Source organism: Leptosomus discolor, chromosome 8 (assembly GCF_034619465.1).
Source record: "Leptosomus discolor isolate bLepDis1 chromosome 8, bLepDis1.hap2, whole genome shotgun sequence".
Lineage (NCBI taxonomy): Eukaryota > Metazoa > Chordata > Aves > Leptosomiformes > Leptosomidae > Leptosomus > Leptosomus discolor.
Window position 1 is genome coordinate 39,076,508 of NC_141398.1, and position 24,960 is coordinate 39,101,467.

The 24,960-nt window shown below is 51.0% G+C and overlaps 1 protein-coding gene across 5 annotated transcripts in view; it reads left to right on the forward strand.

The window, feature by feature from the left end:
- The window catches only part of CPNE2 (copine 2), a 57,390-nt gene that overhangs the window by 28,396 nt on the left and 4,034 nt on the right, over positions 1–24,960 (forward strand). The window contains exons 4-15 of one of the 5 annotated variants that reach the window (XM_086469600.1): positions 1,360–1,431; positions 6,099–6,182; positions 9,129–9,218; positions 9,465–9,563; positions 11,749–11,835; positions 12,586–12,645; positions 15,076–15,209; positions 16,027–16,081; positions 21,135–21,186; positions 22,326–22,459; positions 22,690–22,797; positions 24,226–24,546. In XM_086469600.1, the coding sequence (XP_086325726.1) occupies positions 1,360–1,431; positions 6,099–6,182; positions 9,129–9,218; positions 9,465–9,563; positions 11,749–11,835; positions 12,586–12,645; positions 15,076–15,209; positions 16,027–16,081; positions 21,135–21,186; positions 22,326–22,459; positions 22,690–22,797; positions 24,226–24,246 (996 nt within the window). In that variant the 3' untranslated portion in view covers positions 24,247–24,546. Of the gene's footprint in view, positions 1–1,359; positions 1,432–6,098; positions 6,183–9,128; positions 9,219–9,464; positions 9,564–11,748; positions 11,836–12,585; positions 12,646–15,075; positions 15,210–16,026; positions 16,082–21,134; positions 21,187–22,325; positions 22,468–22,689; positions 22,798–24,225; positions 24,547–24,960 lie in introns of those variants that run through there. The other 4 variants (XM_086469603.1, XM_086469602.1, XM_086469601.1 and 1 more) reach the window with 4 other exon arrangements.

Sequence of the window (24,960 nt, forward strand, 5' to 3'; positions counted from 1 at the left end):
AACTGTCCCCTTGATTTCAGCAAGTTTTTCTAAAAGCCTTGCTGTAATTATGCTGTGTATCTCCAGTGAAGGACAGCCTCCTTGTGAGAGCCAGCAAATGGCCGTGCTTGGGAACACTGTGCACAAGGAAAATGTCCATGCTGTGCTCCAGGCTGGGCTGGTGCCGGCTGCAGCCGGGGATGGTGGGAGCTCACCCCAGGGAGCAGAGGAGGGAGAGGTGGGGAGCAGATACTTGAGCAGAGCACAACCTTGAGGAAAAAAAATACAAGTGATTCAGAAAATGGCTGGTAACAGTAGTGAATAAATGTGGTTTTTTGTTATAAACATTCCCTTTCTTTTAAAATACCAAGAGACTCATTAGACCACGTTCCAGACAAAACCAGCCCACCGGTGGTTAGCAGCTGAAGCCCTTCTGGAGCGCATGTGAATAAAGTCTCTTAAACTGAAGTAATCTGGGCTGCACTCCTGCCTGTTGTAGTTCCTCAGGAGGAGCAATGGAGTTTTCACCCTTGGGGCTGTCGTGTCAGGTGATTGTGCAGAGATGTGGCTTGGGTCCTTGGTGCCACTGGCATATTTCCCAAGGGATGGGGCACCTGCTTTTTGCCATGCCCAGCCTGGGACACGGAGGGCAAGGTGGCATATCTTGCTGGCAAGGATTTCTATGGTTCCTGCATCCTCTTGGCTTGGTCCTTGGAGGCTTCACCAGATCCTGATGTGTAAAAAACCATCCAAAACCAGCTCAAGTGTGTCACTCAAGGAAGGGGATGAGTTTGTTCCCAGAAGCTTCATTTTAGATCTGATTACATGGGGGAAGCAGGCTGCTCAGAGTGTCCTGGCACCTCATTCTCCCTTCAGGTTGTCCATTCAAGAGGCTTGATTGTACCTGTTGACTCCCAGCCCTGCAAATGAACGTATATCATGTGGACCCAGCGCCAACAATGAGGCTGTGGAGGTCGGTGGATGTCACGGGGACTCCTGCTGCAGCACCAACATCGTAGCTAGTAGCCTGCTAAAAAAAACATATCCTGTTTTGTGTTAAAGCTGGTGTGTCACTGTCTTGGCACAGGGTAGATGGCAATACCCATCCAGGGGAAGTCTGGGCTTTTCCTCCATCCTTCTCCGTTCCAGGGAGAAGCTGGGATACTTTCCAGCTTTGGTCCCAAATTGATCTGCAAAGGTAAAATCAGTTTAACTCCTCAATGGTGAAACACTGTGTGCATTAGATCATCCAGTCTCTTAGCTGGGAAATGGGTTGCGCAGAAGTCATGCAGGTATCTTCAGACTACGTGTCCTCAGCGCTCTTGGCGTTCACTTTCTTTTTTGTGTTGGAAATGAAGGCGGCCTTCCCTTGTCTTTCAGATAGCTGCCCAAGAGCTCTCAGATAACAGGGTGATTACTCTGAGCATGGCTGGCAGAAAACTGGATAAAAAGGTGAGTGGGATTGCGTTGGGGGGATGCAATGTTAAATGGTGTCCTTCGTAGGCTAAGGTATCTAAAGAAATCGCTGCTTTCAGGTATAGCAGTGACAGAAAATAGCCCTGCTGGAGAAAGCATTAGGGTGAGACTAGAGGGGTTCAAATCCTGGTGGTGCTACTGGCTGCTGGGTACGCCTGTGCCTCAGTTTCCCTATTGACACAGTATTGCTTTCTTCATGATGCACATTGAGATGGAAAGATTGCATCTGGCATGGGTTCTGTGTCCTAGCATGTCTTAAAGAGAGCAGATTTCCTACTCCAGTGGCTGTCATTTGGAAATGTCTCCTGACAGAGCCGGCAGTTTTGATGCCCCTTGAACCCGTATCTCACAAGTGCTGAGAGCTCCTGTCTTGTTGCCTTCAGCCCCTCTGGAAATGGAGTGAAAATCTGCTTCTGTATCGAACAGTAGGGCCCATCCTTTCCAAGGGAGAAATGTTGACTTCATGGAGGCAGGTGATGCATGAATTTTGCTTTGGATATGATACATGAGAAACCATGAGCCTTTCTGAACAAAGCCATCTGACCTTATTTACCAGGCAACCAGAGCTATTCCTCTTAAACCAGTGCTGTTGCTAAGCAATCGATGGGAATATTTTTTCCTTCTTCCTAATCTCTCCAGAGCTTGCTTTATTGTCAGGATGGCCCTCTGTTTTCAGAGTAAAGCAAGCATTCAGGCAGAAGGGTACTTGCTAGGGCAGAAGACATGGTTTGTCCAGACCTGTTGTCCAAACTGGATGGATGCCTGGTTTATCCAACTGTTTTTCCCACCTGTTGGGAACAGCTGTTCTCTTGCCCTTCTGCTTACCCCGCCTAGTGCAAGGAGCCAAATGCTCCTCTTAAAGAGGAGTTGCCTTTCTAATCTGCTTTGCAACAAAGTTCCTCTACCAGGTTATTCGAAGGTGACATCTTTTGGTATTCTTCAACTAGGACTAGATCTGCTGCCCTTCAGACCCACTGATGAAGGAAATTCAGCATCTACCTGGATACACTGGGATAAGGACTGTAAATAATCCTATTCCTTCTGGGTCTCCCTCCAGTTTATCAATAGGTGTCAGCAGAAAGCTCCTTCCTTGGTGACCGCCTGCCGTCATCAAGAACTAATGAGGTTTCTTCACCGATTCCCATAACACAGCACAGGGTTGCGGTGCTCAAAGTCCTTTGTGTCACTTCACACAAATTAAAAGGGTCTCTGAACAAGGAAATTGGGTGAAACACAGTATTTTGGGTCATTATTGATCATGGATGAAATGCAACTTTGGGAGCTGGGTAGAACTCATTTAAGCTTAGGAAAGAAGTGGAGAAGTGGCTAAGCAAAAACCCACAGGAGTAAGGTTGCAGCCTAGGGGGGTAACACCCTCCTGCAGCACACAGCACGAAGCTGGGGAGCATGGCCGATGGCTTGGACATCGTGTGAAGGGGTCAGATCTCACAGGACTTTGTGGTGGTTCCATGGGATCATCTTGCTGCACATGCTGAGCTGAAGCTCTGAGCATTCCTTACTGGCAGCTGTGCCGCAAACCCAGCCTGGAGCTGTGCCTGGCCCCATGCAGCCTTCTGCCGTGTCCACCCTGAGGCTGGGACCTCTCTCAGGCTGTAGGCAGGTCCTTCTCCCCATCACACATCCATGGTTTCTCCACCCATGGCTCACTACCTTGGTTTAAAAGCCGAAGCTGCACAGCGGGAGCATGTTAGCAGCAGAACTAGCCTGAGGCTCCTGTACCTTATGTCAGATCAGCTCTTGAAAGGGTTATTTTAAGCAAAAAGGTCTTGCAGAAGAGGAAGTATTTTCACCTAGGACCAGACCTGGTGGGCTCGGCCCCAGAGCTGTGTGTGCCACTGCAGCTGTGGGGACGGCAGGAGGGCAGCCATGCTTTGGCACAGCTCGGGGAGAGCAAGAGTTGTGAGCCAGGGATGGTGCTGGAAGCTGTGGTTTTGGGAGCTGCATCTGGTGGAAGTGCCACCTCTATCCTCCTTGTCCATGGTGTGCAAGGACCAGTTTGGATGATTTAGATTCTTGGACCATTTTGCAGATCGATCTGGGCTGCTGAGCTCCTTTGGTTGCTCAGGTTTCATCTCCACCAGGCTTGCAGGAGTGAGACGTTTGTGGTTTTGATGTTTTAAAATAGCAGCCCACAATCCTGTGGCTTGGAGGCATCTCTCACCCTGCTTTGAATGGAGCAAAGCTGACCAGACTTGCAAACAGGGCTGCTACGCGTGGGATGGCAGCAGACATCATTCAAAGCTCCCCGCTGTCATCTGAGCCGGTGCCTCCACCAACCCACGCTGGGTTGGCACCGATGAAACCGCGTTGTGTTGCAGGTTAAGCCAGCATAGGCAGGGTCAGGTACCCACCGCTGGTTCTTTAATCTGTCAGTGGAGCTTGAAAGTGCCAAGTCCAGGCTGTGGGTGGGCAGGATCAGAGCTATGCTATAAACGTAACCCTGCAGAAAGAATGGTTTGATTTTCTCTTCTAAAAACATGTGAAAAAGGGTGGAAGAAAAAGAGCCTCGTCTCACCAAAGAGCGTCCCTGTGAGCCTTTATGGTCTGCTCTTCTGGCAGAAGAATTTTGACTGAACCAGGTTATCATTTCTCTAAGCCAAAGCACTTTGCAGTGATTTGCTTTTCTCGCTGGATTGGGATACAGGATTTGGATAGAAATGTTAATTGTTTTTCTGCTGGGGCATCACTAGAGCCTGTGTCCATCCCAGCCACCACCTCCGGGGCTGGCTGTGTACAGGGGCTCCTGGGGCATCCATGCTTCCTCCTCCTCCATGAGCAGCCCCCTGCATCCCTACTGCGTCGCTTGGAAGACCAAAAAACTCCTAGAGCAAGTTGCCCAGGACCACGTCCAGGTGAATTTTGAGTATCTCCAGAGAAGGAGACTCCACAACCTCCCTGGGCAGCCTGTTCCAGTGCTCTGCCACCCTCAGAGTAAAGGAGTTTTTCCTCATGTTCAGGTGGAACTTCCTGTGCTCCAGTTTGTGCCCGTTGCCCCTTGTCCTGTCCCCAGGCACCACTGGAAAGCCTGTCCCCATCCTCTTGACTCCTGCCCTTCAGATATTTATAAGCATTGATAAGGTCCCCTCTCGGTCTTCTCCAGGCTAAAGAGGCCCAGGTCTCTCAGCCTTTCTTCATAAGAGAGGTGGTCCACTCCCTTCCCTCTGGGAGGAAAACCCAACTGAAATGGCTTGAGTTCTCAGTAAATAATTTGGAATATTTTGGGCTTGGTTTCCTGTTAGCCACTTGTCATAGTTTAACCCCAGCTGGCAGCTCAACCCCACACAGCTGCTCGCTCACTCCCCCTCAGTGGGATTGGGGAGAGAATTGGAAGGGTGAAAGTGAGAAAACTTGTGGGTTGAGATAAAGACGGCTTAATAGGTTTAATAGGTAAAGCAAAAACTGCACACGTGAGCCAAAGAAAATAAGGAATTAATTCGTTACTTCCTATCGGCAGGCAGGTGTTCAGCCATCCGCAGTAAAGCAGGGCTCCATCACGTATAACGGCGACTTGGGAAGACAAAATGCCGTCACTCTGAACATTCCCCCCTTCCTTCTTCTTCCCCCAGCTTTATATGCTGAGCGTGACATCGTACAGTATGGAATATCCCTTTGGTCAGTTGGGGTCAGCTCTCCTGGCTGCGTCCCCTCCCAACTCCTTGTGCACCCCCAGCCCTCTCGCTGGTGGGGTGGGGTGAGGAGCAGAAAAGTGTAAGCTGTGCAAGCACTGCTCAGCAGTAACTGAAACACCTCTGTGTCATCAGCACTGTTTCCAGCACAAACCCGTAACCCATACCAGCTACTATGGAGAAAATTAACTCTACCCCAGCCAAAACCAGCACACCACTTTTCAGTTTTTCTGAATGGGAATGAAGTTCTGCTTAGAAATGCTGGATTTTCCCTGTGTGGCTGCCACCAGCGCTGCCCTCCTCTCCGGGCTGGGGGTGTCCCAAAGTAGCCCTCATGCCAATACCCAGCAGAGACGTGTGTGTCTGTGTACATATTTCTCATAAACTAGCAGCCTTTTATTGGGGGAATATCTGAGGAGAGGCTGGCAGGAAAGGCAGCGCACACTGACTGAGGGCTGCATGTCTCGGAGGGTGTTCCATGATCTCTGTCAACACCAGGGCAGCTTGCTCCTTAACTATTTCCTCTACTCATGCTTTACCTCTGTGTGTAGGAGGGTGGGGTTTTTTTCCTTTTTCCCCCAAGACATGTGTGCACTTCATAATTCTGTTTTTCCTTTGAAGCTTTGGGTGTTTTTCCAAGCCCAAACGCAGCTGCCTCCCAGCTGAGGTTGTTTTCTGTGGCATCTATGTCCAGAGAGCTCACTGGGTTGTAGATGCCTGCCAGCAAATCCCTTGGATGCGCACTGGGGTGCTGACTTGCCTGCCACATCACTGCCAAAACACCGTGCAAACGTCAACGGGATTTGTGTGACCAGGACACGGAGGGGTGGCAGGGTGCTGCCCATGGATGCTGCCTGTTTGCCGGTGTGCTTGAGCCGGTCTCGTGAGGGTGTGAGGGTGTCTGCAGAATTGGCAATGCCAGGGAAAGGAGGTCTCTTGGACTGGCTGTCACTGCTTGCAGAGCACCATGTAACCCATCCTGTTCTTCTACCCCAGGACCTGTTTGGAAAGTCTGACCCCTTCTTGGAGTTTTATAAACCAGGTGATGATGGGAAATGGATGCTGGTCCACAGAACGGAGGTGAGTGCAACTCTAACCGAAGCTGCTGAGACACCGCCATCCTTACATCAGCTCCTCTTGCCCTTCATGGCACGATCTCATCAATCACCCATAAAGCAGGGTAGGATACAGGGATTTCAAAACCTTATGTCTGCCTTGCTGGTGTCCAGCTGAGGCTGCTGGACTCCAGTGGACAAAGATTTACTGAGAGCCAGCAAGGTCTTGAGAACTTTTCTGTACTACTCACTACTGTATCTACCAAGCAGAGAGGGGTGTGATCTTCTAACCTGTGTTAACCTCTAGGCTCAGCCTGGGCATGGCCTGAGTCCTGGACCACTCTCCCTCCACTTGCAGGAGCAGCAGGATGAGCTGCAACCCAAGGAGATGGTGGAGAGAGGTGATGGGAGGTGGCCCAGGGAACAGTAGTGGAGAAAGGTTAAAACAAACTTTTGCTAGGTTTGCAGCTAACCTGGGAGGATGCTTGGGCATCTCCAGCTTCAGTGCATGAGCACTTGGGCTGGTGTCTAACAGAGCCAGAACCCTGGCCAAGGAGGCAGAGACCTATACTGGGGTCCTGGTGGGTATAGTCAGAGGCAGCTGACCCCTCCCTGTCCCTTCTTTATACCTGCTGCCATATTTTGATCTAAGCTCCTTTCTGGTTATGTTCTCAAGCTGCTAAAGCTGGTGATGTTATGAATGAGAGGCACAGCAGCAGACTGGTTTCTGCTCTAGCACCAGCCTAATGGAGACTTTTCAATGGCTTTTTTTCCCCTCCTCAAAGCTTGTTTCAAGGCTTTTTTTTTTTTTTTTTTGCATGTAGTTCCCGGCAGCTGGCAGAAAGAGGAGGGGGCAATAACTGCAGGAGGAGCTCACAGCAACCCCCATATCAGAGGAAGGGAATCCCATCACACCTCATCTCCCACCTCTCTTTTTCGCATCCCCATTTCACCTCCCTCTTTTTCTTGTCCCCTCAAGGCTTGATTAAGGACCCCGTTGTCCCACTGCAGCGAATTATTGTAACAAAACACAGTATAAACTCACACGGAAGGAGAGGGTGGTATTTATTTACAAAGTCTTTCCGTACATTTTTTTTTTACCACTGCTGTGCAAAGTCCACGAGGATTTCCTTCACTCGCACACCCACGTGCGCATGAGCACCAGGATGTGTGTACCACCGTGTGTCCTGTGGTACTGATACGGGCCATCCTTTTAACCCTAGCTCTGCTGTTTATATTTTGGTGCTTTCCCATACACATTTCTGTGCATATTTGATTCATATCAACCATAAAATTTCACCTGTATTTCTGTGGGAGCAGGCTGGGAGCTTGTTTGTTGTTTCCTTCTGGTTTAGTGTGGGTAGCTGGGCTTTGACTCACCAAGATGTATTTCTCAGACGTGGCGATTTTGAGTGACCTCCAGCTCTTCCTCCTGGAAGAGGCGTAGGAATTGGGAGTGCGGCTGTGCACGAGTGTCACTGGGATCCCTGTAAACAGATCACATTTATGGGGAGTAGGTGTATATACTGATTTTTCCTCTGGGTTGCTGCCCAGTTCCTGCTTGCTGGACGAGGGTCTAGCCAGGTTTTCTTTCAAGTGATGGGTGCTCCATCAACCTCCTCCTTCCCAGCCCTGAATGTAACCTGCTGCCCTCAGAGGAATCCCACGCCAGGCAAGCATCTTTGTGTTTTGAGGCCGGATACAAAGAAATAAGGCTTCCCATTCTTTCGATGCAGGAGTATAACCAGCTCTCAGGCTGATGCTGGCATTTCTCATGCCACCACGGAGGTGTCTGGCAAGGAAGGATTAGTGCGCTCATTACAGCCTGTTATTTAAGCATGAGTGTGATCGCCCAGGCAGACACCGTATGATGGAGACACCGGATCCTTCCCCCACCCACCCTAGGGACCTGGCGGCTGGCAGCGTGCAGGCGCCATCTCGGGGTGCGTGGGCTCCCCCTGCTCTTCCCAGCCTCCTGGAGGAGATGTTTACAAATTCTCGACTAAACGGTGCTCACAGTTTCAGGGTTTCCCCCGGTCTCGCGCAAGAGCCTGTCTGTAAAACAAGACGCCCATTGGAGGTCCCACACGGCTGTTTGCCTGCAGCAGCAGCCGTGGACCTCTTCCTTGGTGGGCTGGGCTGTTGCTGCTCTGGCTGCAAAGATCAAAGAGCCTCCATGCCAGATATCCCCCTGTGCTTAAATTGGACAGAGAGGGTTTAATCTGCTGCCCATGTCTGATTTTCCTAACATTGACATGAATCTCTTTTTGAGCACAACACCTTTGTGTAAGAGGCATCTCTGATGTACACTGTGTGCGCGTGGAGCCTGCTAGTATTCGCTTGGGTTTCCACCAAGTGATTGCATTCTCTCAGGAAATGTCAAAAAGCATTAATTATTTCTCCAGCTCAGGCAGCAGATGTTATGCAGATGAGACAAGACAGCTGGACATGCCCAGGGCTGTTTGGCTTTCCTGACTGGTTGTGGCATCCCACTGCTCCATCTTCGTGGTGGTCAGACCCCAGATGGATGTAGGCTGTGCTGGGGTGCTGGGCGGGAGTAAGCAATGAGTAGGGTGCAAGCAGTGGGATGCAGAGGGCATAAATAGTAGCCGCTGGCCTTGAACTGATGGGTAAGTGGTTGTGCCCATGCTCTGGGCATGGTTGTGCCCAATGCTGCCCGGTCTGCTGCAGCTGTTTTCTCAAGCAGGTTTGCTTAATTGCCCCCGGAGGTGGATAAATCACCCAATGTAATGCAAACGAATCTGTTGTAACTCACATGGGACAGCCTGAGAAGGGGGAACCACTGTGTCTAAGGAGGCAGAAGAGGGCTGAGATGGGGCTTTCTGCAGCTTGCCTGGCCTTGCCTGGACCTGGTCCAGGGTCGCTCTTGGAGATGTCCTCCCCACTTTTCGCCAGTCTCCCCCTGCAGATATGCCCGTTGTAACAGCATCCCTCCGTTCCCACCCTGCAGGTGATCAAGTACACGCTGGACCCTATCTGGAAGCCGTTCACTGTGCCTTTGGTGTCACTGTGCGATGGAGATGTGGAGAAGCTGATAAAGGTAATGGGGGCCCATCAGCTTGTATCATGGTGGTCAGCCTCTGGGATTGATCATTAAACATCTAAAACCCCATGGATGGTTTATTAAAAAAACTCAACCAAAACCAAAGCAGAACCACTCCCCCAGAAAAAAAAAAAAAAAAACTTGTCTGGGGTCTCCCAACAGGTGAGGTTGAGAACTTCAGCAGGTCTCCTCATGGGAGATAGTTACTGCATCTGAAGCTGGTTTGTGCTCCTTCCACCCTAGGTGATGTGTTACGACTATGACAGTGATGGGGGGCATGACTTCATCGGGGAGTTTCAGACCTCGGTGGCCAGGATGTGTGAAGCCCAGGATGCCTTTCCGGTAAGTGCCGATGCTTTTCGGGAGGAACGAGGAAGGGGCTCCTTGGGGCTGGTGGTGGATTTTGGTACTTTCACTGAGAGCCTCAACCTGTGCCAGGAAGAACCCAAGTCCAACCTTGTTTCTCCTCCCACCTGCACCATGACTGACCAGGCCACTGTTGTAGCTAAAGCATCTGAGCTAGAGAGAGGGCTAAGGCATTCTTGGTTGAAAATCAAGCTCTGATGAGATGTTTGAAGCAGCACCTGTGATTTAGGGGGTGCCCTGTGATTTGGGGGGTCAGATGGGGAGGTGTGATGTGCTGCTGGGGCTGTGTCTGCAGCAGGGGCAGCCTGGTTCCCAGGAGCACCAGCTCCCGTGCAACTCCACACTGGTTTTGTGGCCAAAGGTGTCCCCATCTTCCCCCTGAAGTGCTGGCCAAAAGCCTTGGCAGATGCCACCTGATTGAAGGCATGTTGTGAAGATTCCTGGATAAGCAGAGCTTTTCACTGCCATTGTTGCTAGGATTACAAAACCAAGAGGACATCTTGGCTGAGACGTGGGGGTGTGTAAAACACCATGTTTGGTACAATGAGAAAAGTTTCCCTGGCTGGGGAAGCTGAGGCATATAGGCATGAAGTGTCCTGTCTAGGACTGCGCAAGTGGATGGTGCCAGAGACAGGCGTTGAGCCTGTTTTCCCATTGGATTTGCAACCTACCAGGCTAGCAATAAAATCTGTTCTCTCCATGGGACCCTGAGAGATGCTGGTTAGAAGAGCATAAACCTCGCCTTGCTGCGTGCGTGTGCTGCCATGCCCCTGTGTGTAACATGGGTCCAACTTGGGACGGGCTCTCTCTGCCTCTTTCCCTTGCCTGGCTTGTTGTGAAAGGTCAGGTACCCTCCCTTCCCTGGTGAAGCTGTTCCCCAGCTGATACCCTGTCCAAGCAGAGCCGCCATGGGCTCCAGGCAGAGGAAGGTGGCTCCAAAAGCAAGTGGCTGCTGCTTGCCACCGCTGCACATCGCCCTTCAGCATCTCTTCTCCCTGGGGTGGCTCCTTGTGACCTGTGTCATCCATCGTGTGGTCACGCAGATAAGGGTAAATACAGAAACAGGAACAGAGATGCTCTACAGCAGTAGAATAGGCACCACATGCTGGCATGCTTGTAGGTTGGGAGCAGCACTGTCCAGCCACAACCTGGCCAAGATGGGGGGAAAGGCTCATTGCCATCTCCAGGGTCATCACTGGGCTGGTCTGAGCAGGTTTGGGGCCATCACTGGACAGTCTGAGAATGTCCAGGGTCATCACCAAATGCTCTGAGCAGGTCTGGGGCTGTGACTGGGCTGGCCTGAGCAGGTCCAGGGCCATCACCAGGCTGGTCTGAGCACATTCCAGAGCCATCACAAGATGGTCTGAGCAGGTCCAGGGCCATCATTGGGCTGATCTGAGCAGGATGCTGGGGGAGGAGGCATGGACTGGCCACCACTGTCCCACATGGGGCCCCTGTGGACCTATGTGGGAGCTACCTGCTAGTGGGTCTGGATCATCTGCCTGGGTTTATTCAGAGTTAGGGAATTTTGTCAATAGATCTGTATTTTGATTTTGTTCAGTCAGTGTAATGAAACGTTCACATTCAGGAAATGTAAGGATTTTAGTATTTAAAATGTTCCCATTTTCTGCAGCTGTAAGAACAGACATGACTTTCTCTCCATGCTCCCCCTGCCCAGTCCTGCCCTCTCCTGCTGACCAACCACCATGTAAACTTTCCTCTTCAGCAAGAGTTCTTATTCAGTTTTAGATTTTAAAAATTTGAAACATTGCAGCAATTTTCTGGATATTCAAGATGCATTTTGTTTTCCCAGAGCTTTTGAGGAAAAGTGGTGTCCTGCCCTAATGATTCATGTGTTTGACCCATCCCATCTCGTTCGCCCTTGTCCCATCCTGTCGTCCCATGTAGCCTCACTGGGGTGTTTCAGCTGCCACACGCCAGGTCCTGGGCATGGTGAAAGCCCCTGGAAAGGAAAAGCAGCCCCTTCCCAAGCAGTGCCTCCATTTCCATCATTAAATATCATTAGCTTGCTGTGATTTGTTTGTCTCTTTAGCACTTTGAAAGATGTGGAGGGAGGGTGCCCACAGGGTGTGGCTGCTGCTGGCATCTGCAGCCATCCAGAGCACCGCTCTCACGCCATTGTCTGTCTCATGTGTTACAGCTTGAGCTAGAGTGCATTAACCCCAAAAAGCAGAAGAAAAAAAAGAATTACAAGAACTCCGGAATAGTCATTGTCAAGTCCTGCAAAGTGAGTACGACGCTGGGATGTTTTCTTCTGCTCCTGGCTGAGCTTGGGTCTTCCCAAGCTCCCCCCATCCCTCTGCCTCCAGCGCCCTTGCGTTTCCAAGTGCAGGTCCTTTGGAGCATAAATGAAAGTGTGATTTCTTTTCTTCTTGGGTTTCTCTCCGCTTGGAGCATCTGATGCTCCAAGTTGCTGGTGCCACTCCACACTCAGGTGGCCACAGACCCAGGAGGAGATGTTCAACATGGGCAGTGTCTGCATGAAGCCCAGGCTGTGGGTGCTTGCCAACTGCTTGGTGTCTCCTTGGGGGCAAAAGTTGGGTGCAGGTGGGAGAGGTCCTTCTGAGCTGAGGTGTTGCTGAAGTCCTCCTGTCGTATGGCAGCAGCACAGCGGGGAAAGCTCTTTCCAAACCAGATCTGCAGGTGGTGCAAGACCACTTTGGCCATGAGAAGAGGATCTTCCATTCAGTTCACCATAATGGACACTTGCAGCTCTCAAGGATCCCTGTCCAGTCCTCCCACCCCATCTTTGGACCAACATGTGGCCCTGCTTGGCCCCATATAACTTGTGAAGTGCAAAAATGCTGCCGTGGGAGACCCAAGTGGTTCTTCCCATTGCTTTGCCATGTAGCTGAAGGTCCTTGAAGGCCCAAACTCACAGTGACCGCAAGCTTGGATATTTTCTGGGGTTTTGGTTTTTTTTTTTGTTCTGCAGTGTGAAGATTGCTGAAATACTTTTCTTTATTTTTTCTTTCAGATAACCAGAGATTTCTCCTTCCTGGACTACATCCTGGGAGGCTGCCAGCTGATGTTTACGGTAAGGACTTTTACTCCTCTTTGCCGAGTAACAGTAACACATATGTAGCGGTCAAAACTGGGGAGGGGAGGTTCTGCATGAGATTTAGTACGAGCTTGGGTGGCTTTTCATGGCAATGAGGAGCTGCCTCGTTTTGCTGTTAAACCATGTGGTTTTGGGCGTTCATTACTGTGATGCTCAGGTGCATCCAGTAGCGCGGAGGCTGGCTAGACTTCGGCTGAAGGTCAGACCCACACAAAGACCTTCTGACCCTTCACAAAATGTTACCGACTTCTCTCCCCATTGCAGGGTTTAACCACCCTCCAGTGTTTTATGGAAGCTCTCCTTGTTTTCAAGCCAGCTGAGAGGCTTTGGGCTGTTAATGAGATGGTTTTCTGCATTTTGACTGGCATTTCCATCTTCTTTCAAGCCGGACCATGGCTTGTCAGGAGTAACTAAACCAAGGACATTACAACCCTGAGTGAAACTGCCACAATAAGAGAAGTGGGATTTTCAATTTCTGCAAACTTTTCTGGTGCAGTATCCAGAGAGATGCGGGCACTCCCAGTATTTCAGTTTGTATTTTGTTGTTTTGTCTAAAAACGTGATGGGTGGAGAGTAGGAGGAGGAGGAAGAGTTGCCATAGAAACAGGAGCAATTCGGAGAGCGTTTTGTGTGCCGTTCTGCTGCTGCACGCTAAGGTCTTGGTGCTGGAGAGTGAATAGAAGAGGAAATCATTAAGTTTATTGGTAGTGTGAAGCTCTTGTGTGAATTAGGCTTGAACGTAGAAATCTTCCCCCCAGCTAAAGATCTGTCAGTTATTGGAGGATTTGTCTTCCCAAGGCATCTTTGGTCCAGAACCTGGGGGGAGGAGTTTGAAATGGGTGCAACACTGTAGCAATGCCTGAGCTGGAGGAGGACACTGCCACACGCACCCCTGCAATCTGGAAAGGCTGCTGGTGTCCTCCCTGCCGAGGGAGACAGTGGGAAGAGAAGGGCTGAAGCTGCAGAGAAGAAGGGCATTGTGCCCGACTGCTTGCCTCGTGCTGGAGGCAGACCAGCTGTGTCCCTCTGAAATCTGTTGCCTGAGTGCTGCTCTTGGTGGCATTGCTTGCACAAGTGGGGCATGCGCCTGTCTGCCTCCACTGAGCCCCCTCTTCGTGCCTCAGTTTCCCTGTTGCCCTCTGACCATGCCCATGGTGGCTTGGCAGGAGCTGGATGCATGGGCATGGGTGTTACAGCAGTGAACCACAGGTTGGTAAGGCTGTAAGGTTGCTTGACGAAGGTGTTGGGTTTTCATAGAACCATAGGATGGTTTGGGTTGGAAGGGACCTTGAAGATCATCTAGTCCAACCCCCCTGCCAAGGGCAGGGACACCTTTCACTAGACCAGGTTGCTCAAAGCCCCATCCAACCTGGTCTTGAACACTGCCAGGGAGGGGGCAGCCACAGCTTCTCTGGGCAACCCATGCTAGTGTCTCACCACCCTCATCGTACAACATTTCTCCCTTATCTCCAATCTAAACTTACCTTCTTCCACTTTAAAACCACATCCCCTTGTCCTGTCAAGCCTGTTTTACCAGCCACTCTGGCACAGGGTGGTGGCACATCCTGGGCTGTGACATCTTCTTGTCCCAGCCAGGCCAAGGTCCCTTCCCAGCCAAATCGCAGTTCATCCTCTCCTATTACAGACACAGAGCAAAATCCCTTGCGAATCTCCTGAGCTCAATTTAGCCAGAGGAGTTATTTTGGGTTTTACCTATTTGCTAAGCAAACAAGGCGAGCGCAGTCATGCCTCCTGCTCACCTCTTCCCAACTCTTCCTTCCCAGTCACTTCGGATCGGGTGGCTCAGCATCTCGCCTCTTCTGACCAGATTTAACTGGGTCTGAGACAGGCATTTCTACAAATGTCTTTAAATAGGAAGCCTAATTGAGGGGGGAGAAAAATGAATGCCTTGCTGACAAAGTCCCCTGAGAGCTCAGCGTAGATTGGTCCCGGGGGAAGGCTGATGAAGAGTGGCTGCAGGGAAAGGTCTGCTCAGGGTTGTGACTTTTTGGTCAAAGACCTTAAGACCCGAAATGCCCAGGTGGTCCTGGCTGCTTTGGTGTGTCCATGGAGCTACTCAGTTCCCGAGCTTAATGCCTGGGAGATGGGCAGCGAGAATCCTGGGCGAGATGGTGGTGGCCTGCTGCAGGAGCAGGGGCTGCTTCAGGACACCTTGTGTGATGCTTGCTGTGAAAAATGTACGTCTAATAGTGAATGGCTTTGCCTAACTTAGCTTTTTTTTAGGGAAGGTCAAGAGCTGGATTTTGTTAAACTTTTTCAAAAGTTTGAGGTTTGGGTCTTGATGGGACTATGCGTGGACCTCAAAGGCCATGGAGGCTGGGTGGCCAGGTCTGTGGTGGTGTCTGCTAACCAAGGATGGGTCTGTGCTTCTCTCTTGTCCCCCAGGTTGGGATTGACTTCACAGCCTCCAACGGGAACCCACGAGACCCCTCCTCTTTGCACTATATCAACCCCATGGGGACAAACGAGTACTTGTCAGCTATCTGGGCTGTTGGCCAGATCATCCAGGACTATGACTCGTAAGCACTGTGCCCTCCTGCCTCCACCCCTGTTTTGCAGATTCTTCTCTGGCTTCCCAGGGAGCTGCTGGGAGCAATGTGCCTTGATTTCCCATCTGCAAAACCAGGGCTAAATAATACCTTGCTTTTGAAAAGCTCCTTTGGAGACAATTACCGTATACGTTGGGATGCAGGAGAAGGAGAGGGTAAGGGTTTCTTCTCTCCCCCCATCACTGCTGTTGAGAGGAAGGGTGTATTGGCAGTGGTGGAGCATCCTCTACCGGGGGCAGCTGGAGAGCAGGCGCTTGGTGCTTTCTCAGCGCAGAGGCAGATGCCCTCAGCTTGCTGGTATTTGCTGTTGACTGCCAGGCTGCCTCATTCCCCAGCCACCCTGAGGGGTGCAACGTAGAAAAATATCATCTTAGACATTGACAGAGAAAACAAAACAGAAATCTATTGGTCTCGCCACACTGGCTTTTGTGACCAAAATTGGTGGTTAAATATTTTAAATCTCCAGGGTTATGCATCTGCAAGAGACTCAGGTATTTGGGCAACAAAATGCTCCTGATCCCTGCAGGTGACAAAGCAAAGCTGGACTCTTCTCTTTAAAGATCAAAAGCCGAAGAGGAACATCTATTCTCTCTCTGTTCAGTTCTGATGATTTTTAAAGGCACTCTTTTGCTTTGGGCAAAGGGAAGGCTGGCATCTTTTTTTAGCTGGTGCTTCTGTTGTAGCTGGGTGTTGGGCAGCTGGTAGCACAGGGAGGCTGTAGCAAGAGCCATGCAAACCTGCTTCGTGTGTGTAAATATACCCATACCTGCTTCTTCTTCTCTTTTAGAGACAAGATGTTTCCTGCTCTGGGATTCGGCGCCCAGCTCCCGCCAGACTGGAAGGTGAAGTGTAGTGGCCATCTACGTGTTTGAGATGGGTTTGTCCTGATGCTGCCTGGGCAGGAGCGGAGCTGCTGGGGCTTCCCAGCTGGCTCGGTCAGGGAAAAGCTATCAGGCAGAGGGGGAATGGGCAGGTGCGGGATTTCAGTCGGTGGAGAATGAGATGTGGCAGTGTGGGTGGGCAGTGAGTTGGGGATGGGGCACAGGCAGCCCGTTCCTCCCTTCTAAGCTGGCATGAAAGTAGCAGTTCCTTGGCATTAATGGGCAGAGCCAGACACAATTCTGGGCAAGAGAAAAGGCCCCTGGATGAATGTGTCAGATGGTGACAAAGTCTGAAAGGGGGCTGGGAGCTGAGTAGCCTTGACAGGATGTTGCACGGGCAGAGACTGCAAGGACTGGAGCAGAGGGGCTTTCCCAAAAGCCACCTTGATCTTTTGTTGGGATTAGGCACTGAAGGAGTTAAAGGCACCCTGGTCCTGCAAGGACTGAGCTGGAGCTTCCTGCTCATCAGGTGGGCAGGGGTTAGGGCTGCTCCTGCAGCCCACAATCCCTGATGGGGAGCACCTTCTCACACCTGAGATGTGCTGGGACACCACCACCATCTTTCATTACTGGCTGGGTCTTCTGGCTGCATTTTGCTCACACCCTTAATGTTCATTTTCTTTCCGCTCGCTGGTTTTGAGAAGTTCCGGGCTTTGGGCTGGGGTTGAATCTGAGCAAGCCTTTTGTGTTCCTTGGGAGGGGAGCATTGCTCTGGGCTGAGAGCAGTGGGGCACGTAAGTCACAAGCGGACGTGAATCAGGCCGGGACGCTCATCACTGCCAGCCCTCAAGGCTGGGGATGTCCTGCCTGTTCCAGCTTTGTGCTTTTCTCCACCTTCCTGGCAGCCAAAATTCATGTGACTCGAGTAGGAGCTCTCGCTGTTTGCCTCTGTGTGCACTTTGGAGCAGATTCACCTTCCTTGGCCAGCAAATATCTGTCGCTTCACCACTTTTGGTGGGAAAACCTCAGTAGGCAGCTTCCAAGGACTAACAGCTAGCTGCCATCAGGGATTTATTACTTGGGGAGAGGAATGGGAATGGAAAATGCAGTGGGGATAGAAAGGGTATGGTGGCTCAGGCTGCTGGGGGAATGGGCAAATCGTTACAGTGAGCGTCCCTCAGCGCCCGTGGGAAAGGCATCGCTGGGCTGGAAACGGCCCTTCCTGCAAGGCTGGAAGTGGGTCTTGGGTCGAGGGTGCTGGCTGGGGGCTGTGGGGCAGAGGGATGCTACTCCTCTGCCCCCCTGCGGCTGCCCGCTTCAGAAATATTGCCCACTCCCGTGGGCCTGGGAATGCTCCATAAGTCCTATCAGAAAAAACACCTCATTTTCACCCAGAATGATGTCTAAGCCTACGTAACCCCCAGCAGAGAGAGCACTCCCTCCCCAGGTGCTTGGACCCTGCCTAAAGGTCACCAGCTCTAATGCCCAGAGTGACCCATTGGTTGTCACACGTTAGCGGTAGGGGCATCCCCCATGTATCACCCCACACCACTCCAGCCTTGGCCTTCATCCCTTCCCAGCTTGCCTGGCCCATGGGGTGTGTGCACCACCGGCTTGGCTCACTCATTCAAGGTTTTTTTGGCCATCAGGGCTCATTGGGTAGTTTCAAAGCCGAAGCAACAGTTCTTCATTGAAACCCGTGGCTGATGATGCTCCACAGGGGACATGACGAAGGGCGGATGTTGTACCCAGAGACCAGAGTGAAGATGGGGAAGATCATGAAGAGATAAGAGTCATAAAAATGGCGCTTTGAGCTCCCGTTGCCATGGCTCCCCCAATGCTTCCCAGGCACCCATCGTAGGAACGAGATGTTTTGCACACAAAAGTCTCGTTGGAAATGTCAAAGAACATCTTGCTGTGTAACAGCTCTGTACAGAGCCTCGAGCGGTTTCCCAGTAGGGAACAGGAGAGGGAAGCAGATGGGGTGCAGTTTCTGGGGGATGAGCAAAGGCAAGGCGGCAGTGGAGAGAATGGTGCTTAACATCGGAGCCCACCGGTCACCCGGCTTTGGGAGATGGGGTTGGCCAAAGGAAGCTGGCAGCTTTGCCAATGTGCCACCTTCAAGGCTTTCCGTCTATTTGCCCTTTCTTGAATATATATAGGGAAACTGAGTCACAGCAGAGGTGGGATCGCTCGAGGAGGTGGCAGAGAACCCTCTGTGGGCTCAGTTCTCTGGCAGAGGCTCCAGCCATGCGTCTGCAAGGCGCGTCCCTAGTTCCTGATGGGAAAAGATAGAGCTAGGGCCATCCCTGTCCAGGGCTGGAAGAGGACACAGGCTGGCTGCAGATGAACGTCTTACCCTCTGGGGTGGTTTGAAAGAGTTTCTCCCTGTGAGTTACTGGTGAATGTGATACCTGTGGATGTTCCATATGCATTTAATTGGACTCCACAGAAACTGTTTATCAAAGTACAAGCTGAATAGAGATCCTTTGTTTTATTTGTTATTTTGAAGCCCTCCTGTTGAATTTTCTAGCACAGAGAGAGATATATATGTATACAGTCAGTAAAAACTCCGGAGGAGGTTTTGTAATCTGCCATGGAGGGGGTCTGCTCTGCAGACAGCGAGGAACACAGCTCCAAGCCATTTTGTTGCTGCTTAACAGAAAGAGAAACCCCTCTCTTGCAGTGCAAAACATAGAAATATTTTTGCTTCCCTTGTTTATAAATACTCGCATGGCAGAATTTTGAACATTGTCTAAAAAAGAAGTGAGCCCTTTACAACTGAAAAATCAAGAAATTTGAATTTGGATGTATTGCCCAAAAATGAGGCTTCAACGAGAAAAGGTGTATGCAAAACACAGTCATGTGTTTCAGACTGTCTCTAACCCTGGGGTTACTGGTGGCTGGGAGTGTTACTGGTTGTGCTCAGCAGGCATGGAGAGACCCAAGCAGGCTGTTGAAGTTCACCAGTCCGACAGCTCATCAGCTTTGCAGCACAAGGAGGACTTTTGGTTGACCTACTTTTGTTTGGTGGCTATTTCCCACCCCACAGCCTCTTGCAAAAATAGTTTCTGCTGCTTTCGACACAATGCCCAGTATAATTGGAAAGTCTGAATCAGATGCGTGTTGCTTTTGCAGTCTCAGGAGGGCTTCTGCTTCACACAGTGCTTTAGAGGACAGTCGTTTTGCCAGCTTAGGAATACACATGCCCTGAAGCAATCCCCTGGCTGAGAAGCTCAGCAAACCACCACCCTTCTGAGAGGGAGAAAATTTCCTTGTTTTGAAACTCTGGCACGAACAGAGTGGGAGCTTTTTGTTTCAGAGCCCTTGAGCTGGAGGCCTGAAAGCCTAAATCATCCCCTTCAACCTTCAGAGGTGCTGGAAGAGGCAGTTGCGTGTCCTTGGTGCTCCTGAGAGTCCGTTTGCTTCTTAAGGTGCCTAAATTGAAGGTAGCAGCGTGAGGAATGCCTAAGCCCCCAGATCTGATGGTTGTTCCCCAGGCAAGCTGTTGACGGATGCCAGCATTGGCAAGGTTCATTCTGAAGGCCAGGAGTCCTGACCTTCTCTTGCACCCGGGCTGTTGAGCTGCCCTGCCTTTGCTGGCTGAGGTATGTTCAAAGCAACTGTTGCCCAGCGTTTTGTGGTTTCTGTCTGCAGGCTCTTCCTGTGGAAGTAGGTGAGGAAGGTTTTGTGATTCGCAGTCAGCAGTGCTGTTTGGCTTCTCTGGATGGGCTAGTGCAACAGGCCAAGGATCAGGGTGTGCAGGGCTGTCTGCTGTTACCAGTGTCCCACAGGACCTCCTTGTGAGAGCATCTCCCTCGGCTTGAAAGGAGGTGTAGGATCTTGCACTTGCCTTGGAGGAGAGATGGTTTTGTGGTCAATGAAAACCAGCCCAGCTTGTGCTGGGACTTGCTGACCATCACACCCAAGCATTCACGTCACCTCTCCTGCTCTGCCTTTCACCCTCTTGTTGACTCAGATGATGAAGCTAATCATCTGCTGGCTTTGTCATGGTAGCTGATGTGCCACATCTGGTCTTCAACCCAGCTTGCTCTGTGCCTGCCTCCCTCCTGCTGCACCATGCCAGTGGCAGAGAGATGGGGAACCAGGATGCTGCCAGAAATGGGGGCTCCCTGTGATGTTAATTGTATTTTCTGCCTTTATAACCTGCAATAGGATGAGGTAATTCCTCCTAGTGACCAGTGAGATGGCCCAGCTGGCTGAGAGCATCCCTTCCATGTGCTTTCCCTCTGGGCAGCCAGTGGGAAGCCGTATGGACAAACCCACTTTGATAGCTGTAGAAGAATGCGTGATGTGATAATTTCAGGTGGCTCCATGATGGGGGGATTGATGAACCAGTGCATCCTCAGATGCTGCACAATCCTGACTATGTTTGTATTTGCTGCTCCGTGCTGTTTGGGTAGCAGAGGGCTGGGAAGTGTTGCTGACCCAGCAGGATGGACCGTAACTCTGCAACCACCAGGTCCTGTCCCAGGGGAGCGTCAGAACCAAACCAGCCTTGCAGCTTCAGCTAAACCAATAGCGAGTGTGTGAGCCAGCACAGGCAGGACATAGGAACAACCACAGAACCACAGATGAAATGCAAAGAGTAAATTTATTCTTGTTACCTCGCAATCTGGGGGATCCCCGCAGCAGCACCCAGGCGGAGGCACGCAAGCGGGGACGCAGGCACCACGGGGCTTGGTCCTTGCTAGAGAGCGACAAAGCTTTCAAACCTGCTGCTTTTGCCTGTGTATCAGGGATTTTTGCAGGAATGGTTTTCCACTGTGCTTTGATGTTTCCCGCAGCAGGGCAGGAATCTCAAGCATGTTAGATAAGATGCCTCTGAGTCTATCACAGGCCTGTGTTATCTGGACACAGATGTTCTGCTTGTACAACATGCAGAACTAAACAACAATTAGTATGATATAGGTGTTTTTCAACACCCCAGCTGCGTGTTTACACACTTGAGTATGTTTACAGTCTTCCTCACCAGTCTCCATTATTTTCCCACGGTGAGCAACCTGCTCTGCATTGGCCCTCTCTGTTAATTTGGGTCTTTTCTTCTCCACAGGTATCCCACGAGTTTGCCATTAACTTCAATCCCACAAACCCATTCTGTTCAGGTAAGTGTCTACCAGGTCGTTAAGACTCCTTACATGCCTTCAGTGTCTTCTGTCCTTCCCTCTGCATTTCTCCCATAACATTTTGGGGATTTTTCAAGGTCTGTTCAGAGACAGACACTAACATTGTTAGCAGAGCACATGCTAAGGGTGCACTCAGAGGAAAGCAGAGAAAATTTGGGGATGTGTAGGAAGGCCCAGGGTAAAATTGCAACTGGATTCAGACAGCATTAAATCCGTCTTCACGCTGATGTCTAGTGTGTCCTGCCAGCCGTCTGCTCCTCCAGCAAGCCTGCGAGTAACACCAGGCCTGATTAGCAGATGGGGAATTCAGACTTAATTCTTCATTTAGCAGCTGAGAACTGGTCACAGTCATGGCTGAAATCGAAGTGGTAAGGGCTACTGTGCAACTCCAAAAGTTGGCTGGTTTGACTTCTGCCTTGCCCCAGCAAAACGGGGGCTCAGGCAGCCTCCAAACCTCACTGGCTCGTTCGTGAAGTCTGGCTGCAAACATCTGCTTTTCTGCTGCCTTTGCCTTGTTCAGTCTGTCTCCGGCAGCTGTAGAGCATTCATTGGACCTGATTTATTGCAGGTGTTATGGGGTGCAGAAGCCACCATTCTGGAACTCTTTTATCAGTGGCAGGTCCTTCCCAAAGAACTGATTATCAGCAGATTAATTGTGGAATTGGTCATTTTTGAATTACACACCCATGCATCCTTTCAGGAGAGCAGCCATTTACCTGGTGTGGCAGAAGCAGAAGGGTCTCTCATGACCTGCGTGTCCCAAATACAGTCTTTGGTTATGCTCAGAGACCGGGAGTTGCTTTTCTTTTTGCTCTTCCTCTTTGGCTGGTTCTGAGATTTCTGTGGAAATGCAAGGAAAGACTGTGAGTGCAATGAGGGCTGTCTTACCTGACAAGGTTTGAGGACCCACTACAAAATGACTCAATAGCAAAAAGCCCTGGTTTTAGAAAATTTGAGTTGAGGTGGATAAAACTTGTGGAGCTGGATGAGTTTGCGGGGGGAGGAATAGGTCTAACTTCAGCTGCTCTGACAGCATTAGCTAATGATGCTTAATTGGATTTGTGGTGGGCCTGAGCTGTGGAGCATTGTAACGCCTGGCTCCTCTGCTTTCCTTGCAGGTGTGGAGGGCATTGTCCAAGCGTACTCAGCCTGCCTGCCCCACATCCGCTTCTACGGACCCACCAACTTCTCCCCCATCATCAACCATGTGGCCCGCTTCGCGGCTCAGGCCACCCAACAGGAGGCTGCATCCGTAAGTCCGTAAGATCCTGTCATGCGATGGCAATCCTGATGGCTTCGGGTGGGGGAAGGCAAAGGCTGAGCTTGATTTTGTGTCTTTTCCTTCACTGTGGGCAGGGAGGCAGGGTCCTCCCACCAGGACTATTCCTGGGGTCCCTGGAGCTGTGGGCTCTCAGTTGGCTGTCATCACTTCATGGAATTCCTTGCAGGAAGAATAAAAAAAGTCAAAAACTTGCTTCTTAGGAAGAAAAAAAAAAACTCAAAAACTTGACAACAGTCAACAGAACTGCAGCTGTGGAGAATCAGAAATTATTGGGGAGACAATTGAGACAAGGGTGGGAGATGCCTGAGGTGAGTGTCCTCATGAGGTGGGTGAGTTTATACAGATGCCTTGACCACTGTCTAAAATGTTGGTCCCTCTATCTCAAAGAGGATCAAACAGCCCTGGGGATGGTAATGAGAGAGTTGGCCAAGACATTCAGCGGCGTGGAACAGCTCCCCTGTGAGAAGCAGTAGGGCTGGCCAGGGAAGTCAGCTGGGAATATCAGAGATGCATAAAATCATGAAAGGTGAAAAAGTGATTGATTTCTCCCTCATTTTTATGGAGAAGGCCTGTGGGGCCCCCCAGGAGTGGCTGGGTGATGGGTATCCAACAGGCCAGCGTGCAGTGAAGTCAGGGAGCTGAGACTGTCCCAGGATGGTGCCTAGGGCTGAGAACTGTGGAGGTCCGGAGAGGGAAGGGATGTGCTTGTGGCAGACCCAACTATCAAGGGCCATTCACCACTGTGCTAGGCAAGCCTGGGCTCAGGAGCCCCTGACACATGCCAGGCAGCAGCTGGCAAGAGACAGGAAAGTACAACTTTGGTCTTTTAGGAAATTTTTTTCCTAAAACATCCTCTGCTGAGCTCCAAGGGGCTTTGCTCTGAGGAGACAACCTCTGTCCTTGTGGCTAAGTGGGGGATGATAGTCCTAAGGAGTGTGGCTCTTGCTTTGAAAACAGCCTCCTGCTCTTGCGTGTTGCAGGACTGTCCTGGGGCGGGACAGACTGGAGGGTCCTGGGGTCCCCAGGAGGCATGGGGATGGTGATGCGAGGGTAAGAAACATGAGTGACAGGGAAGAGGTTGAGCATGACTTCAAACCTTTGGCTTACTTCCCTTTGATACTCCACAAACAGCTGGAGGAAGCATCTCCCCCTCCTCCATGAAGATATCCTGGGGAGATCTAGGGGTGCACATCCAGCCTTGCAAACAGCAGAAGGAGAGAGCAAGCCCATGCCGTGGTGTAAAGCCTCATGTTTCTGATGCAGCTGATGGCTGAATCTGAACCTTTTGCCAAGAGAAGACCTTTCTGCTATTCCCCTTCAAATAAGTTTTTATATTTGAGGGGGAATTGCAGAAAACCATGGGATGGCTTGGTTTGATTGTTGCCACTTGGAGAAGCAGCGGGCTCAGGGCCAAGATTCCCGTGCAGCCACTCCAGCCACTTGGCAGTCCTGGAAGTCCCTGTTAATTAGTCCATCAGACTGTTCACATCCATATGTCAAAAAGCTGCTCGTTAGCGCAGTGGCTTGGTTGTGCCAGTCCACAAGGCACCTGCAGTGGGGTTTTGGAGGGCAAGGCTGGTGGTTGAAGGCATCCTGGCATGCCCGTGTGTGCTGGGAGCTGCAGCTGTGGGTCCAGCCTTGCTGGTGGTGACCAGGGTGTCCTCTTAGGGGTGTGAAGGGCATCTGAAGACTGCAAGAGGGAGCTCACTTGGGTGCCTGTTGTGTCCCTGTCTCAGCAGGCTGCCCATGGAGGATGACAGGTCTGGCCCCTGAGTTTTGCTGGCCAAAAGCAGCTCAGCTTGGACACCAGCATGTGTGTGGCACAAGCTGCCTCAGAGTGAAAGCTTTCCTGATTCTGCCTGGAGCAGAGCTGGATCCCACCTGAAAGCTCCTCCACAAGGGGACCTTTTCCAGCCTTGCCTTGAGCTCCAGTGTTCTCCCAGCTGCAGGCACAAGGAAGTACTGAATTGGGTTTAATTCAGCGCAAATCCAGGTCGCTCCTCATTTTTTCGATTTCTGTCTTGGCATCAGTGGGGGAGGGAGAAGCCCACAGGCTCCGCACCAAGCAGAGGCACTAATCGTATGCAAATTGCATGCCTCCGTTGGCACTAATAGTTTAATCAAGGGAGATTTTAAATAATGGGCACTAATAGTGCCGTCAGAGGCAAGCCTGGGTTGGCTCAGTCTTTTTTTTATGGCAGCACAAAGCGTTGTTGATGAGGGATCTCGCTCCCCTGGGGTCTTCTCCTCTTCCATCCCATCTTCAACGCGTGCAGCAAAGCCACCCCTGGTGCTGTTGGCTTCGGTGGCTGCCTGGACCTGCTCTCCTCTTCCTCCCGCTCTCGCTTGCTCCCAACATTTCAAATAAAACAAAAAAAAAAACTCGTAGTTTTTCCATGGCAACGCGGATCACAAACACCCGAGCTGTCAGCCCTTAGGGGATGGGAGGACTAAAACGTGTCGGGGTGGGG